The sequence below is a fragment of the Lolium rigidum genome, chromosome 5 (assembly GCF_022539505.1).
Source record: "Lolium rigidum isolate FL_2022 chromosome 5, APGP_CSIRO_Lrig_0.1, whole genome shotgun sequence".
Taxonomy (NCBI): domain Eukaryota; kingdom Viridiplantae; phylum Streptophyta; class Magnoliopsida; order Poales; family Poaceae; genus Lolium; species Lolium rigidum.
This window is the reverse complement of record NC_061512.1, coordinates 202,635,057-202,650,556: the sequence shown is the minus strand read 5'-3', so window position 1 is coordinate 202,650,556 and position 15,500 is coordinate 202,635,057. Positions and strand designations below refer to the sequence as shown.

Sequence of the window (15,500 nt, the reverse complement as noted above, 5' to 3'; positions counted from 1 at the left end):
TATAGACATTTCACGCTATATGTATCAATGGATGTTAAGTTTACATATTTATATATCGGTATGCCTACATATATACTACTATATATTAGTCTTAGGGACCCTCTTTCATCACATCGCCCAAGGGCCACACGAAAGATAGAGCCGGCCCTGCCCACACGTGGGCATCGTCAAGCCCCTGAATTGTGGCCTCTGCCTTTCGTTGTGCTAATGGATGATGGTTGCCGTGGATATCATCCTTCAGTATTACTGTCCGCCTCATCGTCCAACGATGTGTTGATGATGCTCTTGTATAAATACTCGATCAAGCTACTGAAGTCGATCTACGTACAACATGAGACAATGGTCATATAAATTTTAGTAGCCAATATCTATGCCGCGATACAAATCGCCAGTAGGACGAGTTTTGTACCTCAGTTTTTGGCTAGGCAAATAACCGAATAGGTCATCGGCGTCGCTGTTGGTGGGCTGGTCCAAGGCAATGGACGGCAAAGTGGGCCTGTGCAGGCGGCGGCATGTGTGCGTGCAAGGATGCTGGCAACATGACAGTCATCCGGGGATCTGTGGCTGAATCCGGTGGTACCGACAATGGCGAGGGACGGAGCACGCTGCGGCATCGCGTTAGGGTTATGACCCAAAAGGAGTGGCGCATTTTGGGCGCCGAGTGGCTTGTGTGCCATTGCCGTCCGGGAAAGAGAAGAGGGGGCGTGCGTAGGCGCGAGCACTGTCCGCCTCTACGCATTCCAAACCCATATTTAAAACGAAAATAGATAGTTCGACGCTCCTCAATCTGTTTGCATTGGAAAGCTGGACTGGGGTTTTTGTGTCCTCTATCCGCACATACTAAAAGCTCCGTTGTGGAAGCCTTAACCTTGACGACATCCTTCTTGATATACCGGCAAAGAGAGAGTCTTTCCCAATGCGATACCTTGGGCTGCCCCTTTCGGTTAGATGCCTCAAGAGGAAAGATATTCGACATATTGAGGACAAGTGCGCCGGCAAACTACCTACTTGGAACGGGAAGTACATATCTATGACCGGTCCTTCCGCGTTGATCAAATCCTTCATCGCCTCCCAAGCTATCTACCACTTGACACCTCTATCCATCCCGGTGGAAACCATCTCCTTCAACAAGATTGAAAGAGCCTTCCTTTGGTCGGCAAAGGAACATACTACGGGTGCGAAATGTAAAGTAAATTGGGAGCTTGTTTTCCGTCTAAAGAAGCTTGGAGGCCTTGGCATCCTCCATACGGGAAAGTTCGCAACGGCCTTCCGTCTTAGATGGCCTTGGTTGGAATAGAAAGACCCCAACAAAATTTGGATTGGTTCTGGTAACCCGTGCTCCGAGCAAGATATGGAGATCTTCTATGCCGCCACCACCATCACGGTCGGCAACGGGTTGAAAACACCGTTTTGGTTTGCCCCTTGGCTTGAGGGGAAAAGGCCAATTGAGGTTGCACCGCTAATTTTTGCCTCCTCGAAGCGCAAAAATTGGAAGGTGGCACAAGCGCTTCATGAGAATGCTTGGGTGAATAAGGTGGATTTAGGGGAAGATTTTACTTTCGAGCACCTTTCCCAATTCATTGAGCTTTGGAGTCTAATTCAAAACTTCCACCTCAATGAAAATGTTGAGGATGAGATCTCTTGGAAGCTCACCGAGAGTGGGCGCACTACACCACCAAGTCCGCCTACAATTTGCAATTCTTGGGACTCACCTACTCAAGTTTATACAAGTCCATGTGGAAGATGTGGTCCCCTCCCAAGATTAAATTGTTCATACGGCTTGTTTACCAAAATAGAATTTGGACTGCCGACCGTTTGGCTAAGCGTGGTTGGCCAAATTGTGGAGCTTGCCCACTTTGCAACCAATGCTTGGAATCCGTTGATCATCTTCTTGTCCATTGCCGCTTCTCCTTACGCCTTTGGGACAAGGCTAAAGAGACATTCGATATTTCTTTTATTCATACCAACTCTTGGGCGGATCTATCCTTCACGGAATGGTGGAACTTGATATCCTCGGGGCAAAACCGCAAGGGGTTGGTATCACTTGCCATGCTCATTATTTGGGAGATTTGAAATGAGAGAAATGAAGAGTCTTCAAGAACAAGCGTGCTACGTTCGCATGTCATCTTTGATAGGATTACAAAAGAAGCAAACCTTTGGGTGGTAGCCGGTGCTAAGAGTTTGAGTCAATTGATGACGTGAGAGTAATTTGTAATATTTATGTTCGAACCTTTTACTTTCTTGTAAACTCCTTTCTTAATCAATGAATGGGCAAAGCTTCTGTCCTCGTTCAAAAAAAAAAAACTTTATACCTACCTGTCTCGCGCTCCGTTTCTGTTAACCTGTCATGCACTAGAAAAAATAAGGGAGACGAGTGCCATATACAAATGCGGTTCACATGTGTTGGAATTGCGTGCGTCCTGCAAAGTTTGCCAACTGTTGTTACAGACCACTGAATTGGAGCCAAAATGTTTGATCCATGCATAGTCAAACTGAAGTGATCAGATCTCAGGTCAGTTGGTTGCATGCATGGTTCATGTACAGCCGATGACTGCAGACCGGCCGGGGTACTAGTAGCCTAGTAGGCCATGAGAGGAGTGGAAGGCGAGGCAGAGACGTCAATGGAGACGCGGACACCGGACGGTTCATGTACGGCCGGTCGGCCGGTTGGCCCATACGGCCATAAACCACGAACTCCCCAGCCGAGGGAGACGCGGACGGGGCAGCCAAAGGGAGCCCGAGCTCGCTTTTCTTTCGGTAGGGCGAGGCGGCGGTTAACGATTGAGCGGTGCACCAATCCGGCGGGCCTCAGCGGTAGGAGTGCACCGTGCACGGCGGAGAGGTGCACGACCGAGGACCACCGTGGCGAGAGGAGGTGGGTCGCGCGCCGCTTTCTAGGGCACATGCGGCCGCGAGAACGTGTCACCCATGCGCCGCGCTCCTCGGTAGTTTGGCCTTTCCATCGTGGTTGTAGTCTTGTAGGTAGAGTTAAGAATAGAGGAGAACTCGCCTATGGTTGGGTGGGTAGGAGGGCAGTGCATCTCAAGCCATCCACTTTGGTACCTTATTAAAGCTTAAATATTGTGTATATGTGTTTGTGTGAGCGTTTTCGTTTGTACTGTTTTCGTAAAAAAAAAAAGTCAAGAATAGAGCGGTGACAAAACTGTATGGTGCCATATTTTTTCATACATAAAAATGAATTCAAAAATCCTGAAAGCAGAAACAAAATCAGATACGAACTAAATACGGTGCAGAAACGGAGTGATGTACATGATTACCGTAACCAAGAGAAACTTTAAACCATGCAAAAAAAAAATATCTCAAACACTCTCAAGCAATTAATAAACCTTTTTTTTCCTAATTTTACCGTGTTGCTCGATTTGAGTCATAGTGAAAGTGGTACTATACAGGGTTGATGCATTAGAATCATGTGGGAACCTAATACCTAAGGATATCCTTAATGCTCATACATCCTAAGTGAGAAAACCCATCAAAAAGTAACCGTGTTGTTGGTTATTGTTTCTAAGTAGGATTTAGAGTCGGCCGAAACGTTGTCCTAGTGTATGGATGATGCATGTAAAATGCATACATGAAATTTGTAATTTATTGTGTTAAAATCATTACTATTTTGCAACTTTATTATATTTACTAGTATTAACTTACTAATAGTTGCAAAAAAAGGAGAAATTCTTGTTTTACACTTTGTTGTGTAAGCAACACATAAATATAGAAGGAAACCGCTCATTATAGTGAAATTCGGAGTTTACTGGAATCTAACCTTGTAGAACAATTTTTAATAATTTCCACTAAAACCCAAGACGGCATCCAATGGAAAAAGTCAAAACATGAAAGTTGTTGGAATTTTTTTGTCAATCATTCTAGGCATAAAATTCGTCCCAAACAATAAACCTAAAATCAAGCAAAATGAGAGCGGAGTCCAGAAGCAATTTTGGGTGTCCGAAAGATTGTGACGTGTTTTACTCCAACTCCTACCATATATGATGATTTCGGCCAAACCACGACTTTACGGGTCATAAAGGACACAGAGTAGTCCTAGAAGGATCTAGAGGTGCCCAAAAGCCCTTGGATTAAAAGGGAATTCATAGCATAATCTAGATTGCATCTCCGCGTCTATATAGTGAGGGGAAACCCTAGTTTTGGAGAAACCCACCTATTTTGACGAAAATACTTTCTTCCTCGAGATACATGTTCCTACTTTACTCACTTGTTTGACTTGCTTGCAATAGTTCACTTGTAGTATTTGCTTTCAGTAATCTACCGTTTCCTAGATAGAAGTAAAACAACCTCACACGCTCTAGTATTGTTTTGCACGAAAGGCATATAAGTGGATTATAGGGCTTTGAAGAATAGATGGTTTACCTTCAGCTTCTCGTGGGTTCGACACTCAAATATACTTATCGAATTGTACTACTGTTGTTCCCTGCAATTGGGGATTATCAATGGACGAGGTTAGTAGTATTCCGACCTTAGCCAAAACCTGCCAGGATGTGTTCTATATTTCCCGAGGCTGGAACTCTAGGCGACCATTGCTCAGAGGGTTCGTGCAACGCAGATAAAAATCATGTTAGGCAGATTTCTTGGAAGATTATAGAAGATTCATTTTGCTCCATCGGGGAAAAGGTTTTTCAGCACCATGCCCCCTAGCATTATTCACCACAAAAAGGTTTGAGATCTTCCCAACCCTTCCATGAATCTTGCATAATTTTTATGGAAGAAAGAGGAGACCCTGATCTACGGTTCCAACGAAACAAATTTGATTCCCCTTGATTTCCTCATAAATTTTGTCGCCCTTAGATTTTCGGGGAACTTTTTAATAGGTATTTGGACCACCGATCTGTTAATAATCATTAAAAACGGTACAAAAAGTTCAAAAATTAATAAAAAAAATATTAATAGGTCTTTGGACCCCCTAACGACGATTACAGACACTGGCTCAGGCAAAAGGCACGCCGCCACCCTCCCCCTCCATCACAGGAGTCGTGCAATTCTGGTCATAGTGGTTGTAGTAGAAAGACGAGAAGCCGTCGTTCTAAGGTCTCATAGGACCATTGCACTAGAGCATCAACCATTGCCTAAAAATGAAAACTATAGCTAAAAAGAGCCTAGTCTCAAAGCATAGCAACAAACACGAATACCGACCGCATCCTAGAAGATCCACCAGACACACAACTCAATGCGCCCTCCACATGCGCAAGGTGCACTGCTAGAACAAGGATAGGGCGGGGATGCCCTTATTCTGACTTTAAGAATGTCACCGCCATCTCACCATGCTGAAAAAACATGAAAAGTCATAAATCAAGAGGTTTCGCATGAGAGGGATTGGAGTTCGCCACACCTCTAAGGCCCAAAATGCCATCAGATGTGGGACGGGCGGCCGCGTCGTCGGAGGGGACATATTCATCGATTCATCCGCCAGGTTGATATCTTTCATCTTTCACTAATCATGTAATGAAAAGCATTCGTTCTGTATACTGCGAACAATTATTTAAGTAATAGCTATTTCGCTGGCTGGTGATGTGGCACAATTACTACTACAATGTTGTTTCAAACAAAATATGCAATGCCATGCCAAGCTGGAGAAGGGCACTAAGCGAGGAAAAATATTGGATGCAACTACAAAATTGTCAGCCACTTTATACGCTTATGATGTGATCAATCCTATCAGTTGATTTTCCCATTTTCGGAAACACATAATCAAAATTACAGAAATTCTCATCGTCTTCCTCCTCTTTATTGCCCTGCCACTTTCTACAGATTATTCACTGAACAAACAAATTAAGATGCGTGTCCATGCTTTATTTAATTAGGCGCAAGGTGCTGATGTTGTTTACCAACCGTTGTGAAAACCCCAGCTATTTGGCCAACGTCGTCAGAGTAGATAAGGCTCCACCAACGAAGCTTCCATGAGTTCTTCTGAAGAAACAGTATTCTTTGCATGAAACATTTACCTGCAAATGTACCTAGCGAGCAAGTACGTTCAAATATGTAGATAGATCGTGGTAATGCATCTGTCTAGCTTCTACCTGAAGCATTTCCTTTTCATGATTGAAACGATGCCGCAAGAATTGAGTTCGAAACGTGTGCTGGGACACGACATGATTTGGGACCGCTATCGATGCCATGTCCGATCACGCGCTCATGCTAATTAATAAAAGCGCCCCACTAATGATACTTCCTAGCTCAATTATACATAATCTTGCCAGTGATACGAAGCATGCATATTACAGTATTAATAATTTAATATACACATTGGCTTTCTGTAGAATGTGTTCCATCTAAGTTTCGTCGAAGGAGAGAGCAGCCGCAGATGCTCGCGATCGCATCTTGAGCTCTGGCACTGAACACTATCTCATTCAGAAATAGAATACTGAGAGACTGAAGATCTCAGCCTTCGCGGCGGCATGGCGAAAACCATTCATGTCTACTCGTGGCGACGCATGTCTTAGCAACACAGCCTGTGTGTGTAATTGTGTATGTATATGCGAGTTCTTTAAGCCGAACACGACTGGGCACGAACGGATGTGCCGCATGATTCCGCGCTGCGGAGCTGGATATTCCTTTCCTGAATTGAAGATGTCGATTTACATACATACATAATTCTGCAGAATATTATGAGTGTAGGCGCCAGTGTACAGTAGATCGACGATCATGTATTGCATATGCAAATGCAGCACAAGATTCCAAGCGTAGACGTGTAGCGGGCGAAAGCGACGGTTGATCTATATGTTGGCACATGATCTGGACGTACCGGCTGGCCGTGCGGTGGTAGCGCGTTAGTGTGCTACGAGTCGCCCTCTGTTTTTGTTAACTGCAAGCACCACTTCAACGATGGATGGCTAGCGCGCTCCCCATGACTGGTAGGCCATCAGTGGAGTCGTGGGCGAGGCAGCGACGTCAAAGGTGACACAGACACCGGCCGGTTCATGTACGGACGGCGAAGGGCAACCGCCAACAGGCCGGCAAGCCGGCCCCGACGGCAATAAACCACGAACTCCGCAGCGATCGAGGTAGCTAGGTCAGTTTTGATCCATCGTGAAACTGAAGCGATCGGTTCAGGTCAGTTGAAACTGAAGTGACTGCAGACCGGCCGGCATACTGGTGGGCCGTCGGTGGAGTCGCATGCGATGCAGCGACGTCAATGGAGGCCCAGGACACCGTCCGGCGAGGCGAAGGGCAACTGCAAATCGGCCAGCCGGCCAGACCCGACAGCAATAAACCACGAGCTAGCTCTTCAGTTCCCAGCCGAGGTAGACACGGCCGGGGCAGCCAAAGGAGCTCCGCAGTCCAAAACAAACCTTGAAGGCGAACTCATAGAAAAAAAGCTAAACGGAAGGAACCTCAACTACTCCAGATTTCCAGGCGCTGCTTATAAATGCATGTATTATGCGTAGTAAGTATTTATGGTAGCAACTGTTTCCCGTGTAATACTATGTGATGACGTTAGTGGGTTTAGGTGGGCAGAACGGAGGCCGCCTAATCGGAAGGAATTAAACAGACAGTTAGCGGCAACCCGCACAAGTCAAGCAGAAACAACACGCTTATAATATATAGTATTAATTTCCAAACTGGAATTCAACAGGGGAATTAGAAAATAAAATTACTAAGTAGGAAAAGCTTTCTCGTTCTTTTTCTAGCAGCACAGATCACTGCAATGACTGCTAATATAGGCCAAAGCTGTGGTGATACAGCTTCTTCATATTCATGGGAGGCAGAAGTACAGTGCTGAGTGCTTTGCGAGTCACCAAAGCAGCTTTAAATATCTCCATAACCTGTTACAAAAATCAGTAAAACCTAGAGTTAGCCGAACAGAAGCTGGCGAGTTTTATGATGTGGGGCGAGAGATGCATATAAATATAGACAACAATAATTACATGAGGTTTTGTGAGAGCCAGTTCTTTCTCCACGAGGTCCCTTTTTTGAATCTTGGCTTCACTAATAACTTGTATAGTGCTTGCTAAGGACAGAGGAAGAACATGCAGATCATCAGTCACAATAAATTTCTGATGCCCATGCTTTACATATGCTTCTCCATTTTCACATTCTTCCTTTGGTGATTTCGGATCCACCTCACAAAGGCTCGTGGTTTTGACAGGTTCTGTACAATTTGGATAATAATGTGTACTATTAATATTCCAATATTTCCCCTGACAATATGTAAGATTCGAAAATCCATAGGTCTTGAAGCACGTAAAGCAGGTTCCTATCTCTTCCTTATATGGAGATAGTTCTTCAACTTGTAGTATCTTGCTAGAGCCGCAGCCGAAGAAAGGGGCTAACTTCGGGGACTGTAGAAAGCTCTGACATTCTGGTCCCAAGAATCCTTTAACACTTCCACCGATGCTACTATAAAGATTGTCAACGCACCCTTTTGATCCGCATTTCCCATACCTTTTCAGAATGGATCCTAGCGGTATGCTCAGCAATCCAAAGAGAAGATCCACAAAATCTCCACCAACTTCAGCATACAAGACCGACGAGTTGTCCTTGGTCTGAAGAACACTTATGTTGAGATTAATTAGCGTGTGTTCACCACCGTTATCTTGCTCATGATGCAAGTTCTCATGGAGCATATCTATGCCTGAATCATCATGCGCCATATCAACATCAAAATAGTGGCCAGTTAAAGGGCCGTTGGAAGTTAATGATCTCTTGAGCAGGCTAATTATCTGTAGCATATGGACAAAAATCATATAAATAGTAGTAGTTTTGAAGGAAAAGCAGTATAATAATGCAAGTTTCAACATATATTAATCGAATAAAATAAGCTGGGATAGAAACCTTGTCAGAACTAAGTTGGATGGTCTTCTGCTCTAAACTGGAGGGATCTTGCACTTCAAACTTGTCCAAAAGGGACAACATGAGAGAAGTTGACGCTGTTGCAACTTTCAAATCATCTGTGACGATGAACTTAATATCTCCTTTGACAAAAACTCCATCCACGGAACCAGCACCAGCAGTGCTAGAAGTAGAATCATATTCGGGTCTGTCCCCCCCGACCCGCGTCATCGATTTGCCACATCTGCAGACAGCGCCAGGGACCGAGCTGCACGCACAGTCGGCACGGGCGCAGCAGCAAATGCCTCTGCACACATAGACCTCCCTGTGCTCGGTGTCGTCGACTCTGACCTTGAGTTGACAGCACTGCTTTGCTGCGCCATTAATGGGCCTGAGAAGCATCGTCTTGCAGGCCTCGGTTCTGAAGAAGCCCGTGGGGAGCCTCTCCACGCTCTTGTAGAGCTCGTCCAGGCATCCGGCCTGAGACTCTTTGCCAAGTAGGCGAACGATGGTGCCGAGAGGTAGCGTGAGGAAGCCGAAGAGCACGTCGACGAACTCCTTGCCGGACTCCGCGAAGAGCACCCTACTCTTCTCCTTGTCCACGAAAACCTTCAACTCGATCGTCGGTTCTTCTGTGGTGGCCATGGTGGAGGTGATACGGTGAAGTGAAGTGCCTGTGTTGCAGAATGCCGATCGTCTTGGGGCTTAAATGTGTTGTGCAGCCCAAACGGCGTGCCTTGCCAGCTTCTGCCGTGGGAAGTTCAGGAGCACTGGAAACCGAAACGGCAGATGGATCGCTCGGACTTCGAGCCAAGAGTTGGTTAGTACTTAATGTTCATCTCGATAGGGCCTGGCCGTCGGGCGGCAGCCGGCGGCGGTGTGGTGCGTGCATGAATGCACGCACGAGCGCGTACCACCGGAGTGCTTCGGCGGTGCAACCACGCCGCTTTTCGAAGCACGTGCGGTAGGACGTCTCAAACACGTACCATGCCACTTTGCCAGTTTGGCCACTCAATACTCATAGTTTTTCAATTTGAAGTTTGAAAGTGAGCAAAAACACCCTAGTTTTTAAGACTTAAATATCACACAAACGTTCGAAATCTCGAATGGTGGCAAGATGAGATCCTAGCTGAGCATCCGCCATGATTGTTTCGAGAGATAAATGTAACTTGCTAGGGCCACTGCGAAATTATCCTGGCAACTTATTGTTTTCGCCGCTAGTTCCGGAAGGCTCCGCCGGTGAATGTAACAGTGCTTTTGCCTGGAGTTTGTTGGATCGGAGGTATTCGGTCGTGCGCACCCATGTTTTTATTCCGACCGATTGGTTCTGGAGGGAGCGGCGCGAAGCTCTTTTTCTTTGATTGACATCAAGTGACTATGGATCCATGATGAAAGTCGGAAGAAGAGAATTTCATGAAGGCCGGAGGGGAGGACTAGCTAAGGGAGGTTCAAGTCTCTGCGATGTTGAGGGACTTGCTTGGTGTTCCGGGCTTCACAGCAGCGGTATGAAAGTGGGGGCGACAACACAGGTGAAGTGCAGAGTCCTACCTTTCAGGGTGAAAACCCAAGGTCCGGCCTTAATTGGTTGTGCCTCGGCAATGTCCTTGGTGGAGGCATTGTTTTGAGAGCGGGGACTAGTCCGTAATTCAGGTGTTGTCTTGGTGGTGGATGTATTGTTGTTGTTAGGCCCGAGATATCGTAGCGGGACTTTTGTTTCTTAGTTTTCTTTTCTTGTTTTTGGCTGTGTGCATCCGTAGTGCCATTAGGGTGGTGCGTTGTTGCAGAGGCTGGGTGTAATTGGTATCTTCTTGATATTAATATATTCCCTTTATCGAAAAGTAGAGGCTACAACACGGATGTTTTCCGGTACAACTTTTCTACATTGTCCTCATAGCACATTACAGATACAACCCTAAAAAATAGAAAATTACATTGAACTCCAACATGGATATGACACCACTCATTGTTCAATGTTGCATTGCGTGTCATCTGACCGCTTATGGGCTGCATCTTTCGCAACACATGTTGCACCCACATGCCCTCTCTCTCCTCAGGTCAGGAGTTGACTTACCACCAATAAGCTATCTTGGCTGCAACCGGGGAGAGGACGTCATTGAACCTTCGATGACCTCAAAAACAACATCAGGTAGCCGACGTGGAAGATTTAACAAGTCCAGGGCAAGGCACAAAGAAGAAAAATCGTCGGCGCAACATATACTGGGGAAACCAAAACACCGACGAACGCGCCCGCTGGCTCGAGCCAAGCTCCCCGGTCGGAGATGTACACACCAACAAGAAACAGATCAAAAGCCAAGCCCTTCCAGGAAAAGCTAAGCGGGCCTCCAACCATGAGGTAAAGGGAAGGCACATGGATGCCCCAAATCATGTGTAGAACAACATCTTCATGATGCAAGGATGCAGAAGAAAATATCATCGGGAAAAGCTAGAGGCTTCGCGGTGAAATTAACCGACGAAACGAGCAAACACCCCAAGCCAATCTGCTTGAGACACCATGAGACAAAAGTTAAAGAAATTCGCCAGAGCCCATGGATATGAAAGAGGAAATTCGGTGTGAGCGGAACAAGAGGACAAGGAATTCACATCCAGTTTTCCTTTGTTGCGGGTCAAAGGCAACAACCACTCTAGTCGCTTCATTACTGCAAACAAAACAAGGTTGTATCTTGTATGTTCGCTACCCAATCGCTGTCGAGCCTTATAGCCCACCATGGCCCAGATTCATCCTCGTTTTGATATGAAGACGTTCATCATTCAGGACTTACCATGAGAGAATGGAAATGCATGTCGCGGTAGATCAGCAAATGCCATCTACTAGAGTTTTTTTTTTGCGAGGAAACCATGTTAATATTAAAGGGAGAACATTGCAGAAAGGAACCCAACAAAGATAAAAAAAACACTCCAGTCCTTCTGCAAGTCAAAGACGCCGGCATGGAGAGATTATGACTACCTCAGTTTCTCCAACTCCAAAATTTGTGTGACTTCCTTGTTCACATATTTTAGTACAATCAAACTAGAGTCTGTGGTGATGGTATTGGTACATCCCCTCTCCCCTCCAGCTAGGAACACAAACTTTAGTCAATGCATTGGAACCGGGTGCTAGGAAATAAAAAAAACAATTATAGACATTACTGGAAATAAAATACACAGTGAATTTGTATGAAATACAAGAAAAAGTAAGGCATGTTGGGTCAATGACATCGTGAGACATGTGACACGCTGGTAATGCGCGTATTCCGAATGTCGTTGTGTAGCTCGTTGCCCTAGTCCTACCCTTATGTTGTTCTCTTTTGTGAATTTTTGGAATATGGTTGTTTTATATGAGTCCTAATGATATGTTGTATTATTCAATTGGATTTTAGTTATTTTTTTCTTAAATATAAATACTAGATATGCATGATATCATAAAAACGTGGTCTAAAAAAAGTTATTTAGTAGAAGGCGAGAAGGTAACTTGGGTCTTTATTCATGCGAGCAAGCATGGAAAGAGTATCAGAAGTACACATGTGTGTACATGTTATGATAATTACTCCAAAGGTACCATGTATTAACTCAAACACTTGAACATTGTTCAATAGACTCGCACCAACCATTGTTGTTATATAAGCTCTTAAGCTTTCGCCATAATTATTTTCTACACACACACACACACATATATATATATATATATATATATATATATATATATATATATATATATATATATATATATATATATATATATATATATCTACTCTCTTGCGTTCTATTTTTCTCACTTCTCCCCTTTGTGTAGTGTATAGATTGACCTATCCATTTAACTAGTATTCTCATACATATGTTTAGTTGGGGTCTAAGAAATACGCACGATAGCATTAACGGAACTAAAGATATGTGGGTGTGAGAACTGAGAATAGGAAGCATCGGAAATGTTCCATTAGCAATCCTCTGGCATATCACTTGCTTAGTCTATGAAATATAACGCATAGTGAAACAAGTGAAAATGCCATAGTCCCAACTAAGATCAGTTTTAGTAGGGAAAAACATGGAAAGTTGACTTGTCCCATTTCGAGGCTTAGCTGTCCGTGGAATATGAATGCTCCAGCCTCCAGCCGAGGGAGACGCGGACGGGGCAGCCGCAGGGGAGCCGGGTGCCTTTCCGGCGCTTTTCTTTCGGCAGCGCGAGGGGTTAACAAGTGAGCAGGGACACAGATCCGGCGGGGCCTGGCCATGGCAAAGCTTCCACGTTAGAAGTGCAGGGAGTACCACACTTTGCTAGTTTTGCACACCCCTAGCGCCCACGCTAAGCGCTGCATTGTAGATGCCCTTACAGGCTGAAATACAACACGGTAGGTTGTTTGCTACCCTATCATTGTCGAGCCTTATAGCCCGCCTAGACCCAAATTCGTCCTCTTTATATATAAAGGTGTTCATCATTTGGGACCAACTAGGAAAGAACAACATCCATGTCGCCGTAGATCAGCAGATGCCATCTACCAGAGATTATGACTAGCTGATGATCCACATTTTGTCCAACTCCAAAATTCGTGTGACTTTGTTGTTCACATATTTTAGTGCAATCAAACTGGAATATGTGGCCATAGTATTTGTCCATCCCCTCTCCCTTCCAGGTAGGCACACAAGAGGATGCAGGAAAGATGCTTGAATGGATCATGGTTCGTCACAACATTAGCATCCCATGAAAACAGATATATGTTTTCAAAAAGAGTTTATACAAAAATATGTGAAAATAACCTAGAATGGTTCTCAAAAACTCGTGGAAAAAATCACTAGTTGGTATGACGGCATGCCCGTATATGGTTATGAACATCAGAGTTCAAAATTTACTTTTGCAAAAAAAAAAAGCAATTAAAACATCAGGAGTAGATATTGTGAAAACTCACATCCCACCATTAGAGTGTGTTTTATCTTCCTATGTGGTATAAAGTAAAACTAATATACGCACATTCATCTACAACAGAAACATAAATTTTACTTATTTTAGAGGGCATTTGAATTTTAAAAAGGATGCTCATAATAGCCACCACAAACTACTACAGAACATTTATAGATGAAGATTTTTAAAAGGGTGTGTCTAAATCTCAGTTGACTAAGACATAACTTATGTCTCAGTCAAATTACATGATACGGGTCTAAATAAGTACAAATGGCAGCAAACACGAATCTTCAAGCAGAAACAAAATCTAACGATGGAGCACGTGATTGAGACATAAGCTACGTCTCAACTAGCTAAAACTTAGCAATTACGTTTTTAAAAGGCCATTGTATTGTTATCTTTTGGGTTTTTAGCTCAATGATTGTTTTGAAGGAGACAATAGTGCTTCTTGTGTAATACTCAACTTGATACCTATTATTTTCCTCCAACTGTAATACGAAGATAGGCAATATCCGTCACCACATGTTCTAAAAAACGAAAAGATTTTCCTTAAGAAGCATAACTTATGTTTATACTAGTATAATAAGAAAGCAAGACACATGTGAATATGTTGTCCTTATTCAATTCTCTCGCGTTAACTCAACTTAAATTGTATTCACTGAACTAGCACCAACCCCTCTGTTAGCTCATTATATAAACTCTCATCTTTGGTATTCTTCTCTACAAATATATCTACCCTCCCATTTTATTTTCTCCACACACATCTCTCTCATTATTTATGTAGTCTACATTGTCTTGCCCTTACAACTCGTCTTCCCAAACATGTGTGAATGTTTTGAGAACAAGAGGCATCGGGAATGTGCTAGTAACATTTTTTTTCGAAAGCGACGCCACAATGTAGTGACCATCCCGGGCCACCAAGAAGAAGAATGAAGGATCGTACAGTACGTAAGGTTGTATGATAGAACATATGCTGGAGTGGCTAATAGCAGATACAGCATATAAGGCAAGCAAGCAGCGAATTGAGTTTCCAAAGCAAGGCTAGCTACTTCTGTAATATGGAGAGCCCCAGTTACGTCTTCGCCTTCTCCTATACTCCGTTCATTCTGATTTAGTCTACATTCTATTAAAAAAAAAGCGATAATTAGTATTGCATTTATTAATACTACTTAAATATCTGAACAACCAATCCAAGCTACATTGAAAATAACAACCTCCAATAAAAAGAGCAAAACCACATCGTTTTCAGTGTTATTGTTGACTAAAAGTTAGAATGTAGAGTATTTTAGAACAAAATATTGGACTAGAATGTAGACTATTTCAGAACGGAGGAAGTATGTTATACTCCCTCTCTTTCTCTATCTCTCTCCAGATCCTGACATGTATTTTATCTAAATCTTGAACCAACTAGATGCACCTTTTTGAGGTAATGACAGTCAAGAATAGCTATTTGGCACATGTTAACAGATTAGTCATTGATATTAAAAATTATTATGGACTGACCACTAAACTTGGTTTTCAAGCTCAATTAGGTCCAAGCAGAGGCTTACATGGCGTACAGACTGATCACTAAACATCGTAGCAAATTACATATGTTAACCAAGTTTAGTGATCAGTCCATAATAATTAGGTCCTCGGGAGGCTATCTACATTGGTCTCCCTCATCGTACTTTATTGATAACTATTTCTCTGGCCAGTGACGTGCCACATTTATAAGCAACTTTTATATGTATTTGTAATTACAAAGCTGTTTCAAACAAAACCTACGATGCCATGCCAAACCGAAGAAGGGCACTAAGAGAAGAAAAATAAT

General features: G+C 43.7%; 1 protein-coding gene across 1 annotated transcript; it reads right to left on the bottom strand.

Moving 5' to 3' along the window:
• Positions 1 to 7,679: 7,679 nt before the first annotated feature.
• Positions 7,680 to 9,441, bottom strand: LOC124656953. Its single transcript, XM_047195600.1, has 3 exons — positions 8,800 to 9,441; positions 7,893 to 8,687; positions 7,680 to 7,790 (listed from the first exon to the last, which is right to left on the bottom strand). The coding sequence occupies exons 1-3, from the start codon at positions 9,439 to 9,441 to the stop codon at positions 7,680 to 7,682; spliced, it is 1,548 nt and encodes a 515-aa protein (XP_047051556.1).
• Between the last annotated feature and the right edge of the window lie 6,059 nt (positions 9,442 to 15,500).

Bases quoted from the DNA above. Each gene is read 5' to 3' on its own strand.
- LOC124656953 (XM_047195600.1), bottom strand. From the start codon at position 9,441: ATGGCCACCACAGAAGAACCGACGATCGAGTTGAAGGTTTTCGTGGAC. The intron at 8,688-8,799 runs GTTTCTATCCCA...CATATGCTACAG, and splicing joins TCCAACTTAGTTCTGACAAG to ATAATTAGCCTGCTCAAGAG. The intron at 7,791-7,892 runs GTAATTATTGTT...TTTTTGTAACAG, and splicing joins TGGCTCTCACAAAACCTCAT to GTTATGGAGATATTTAAAGC.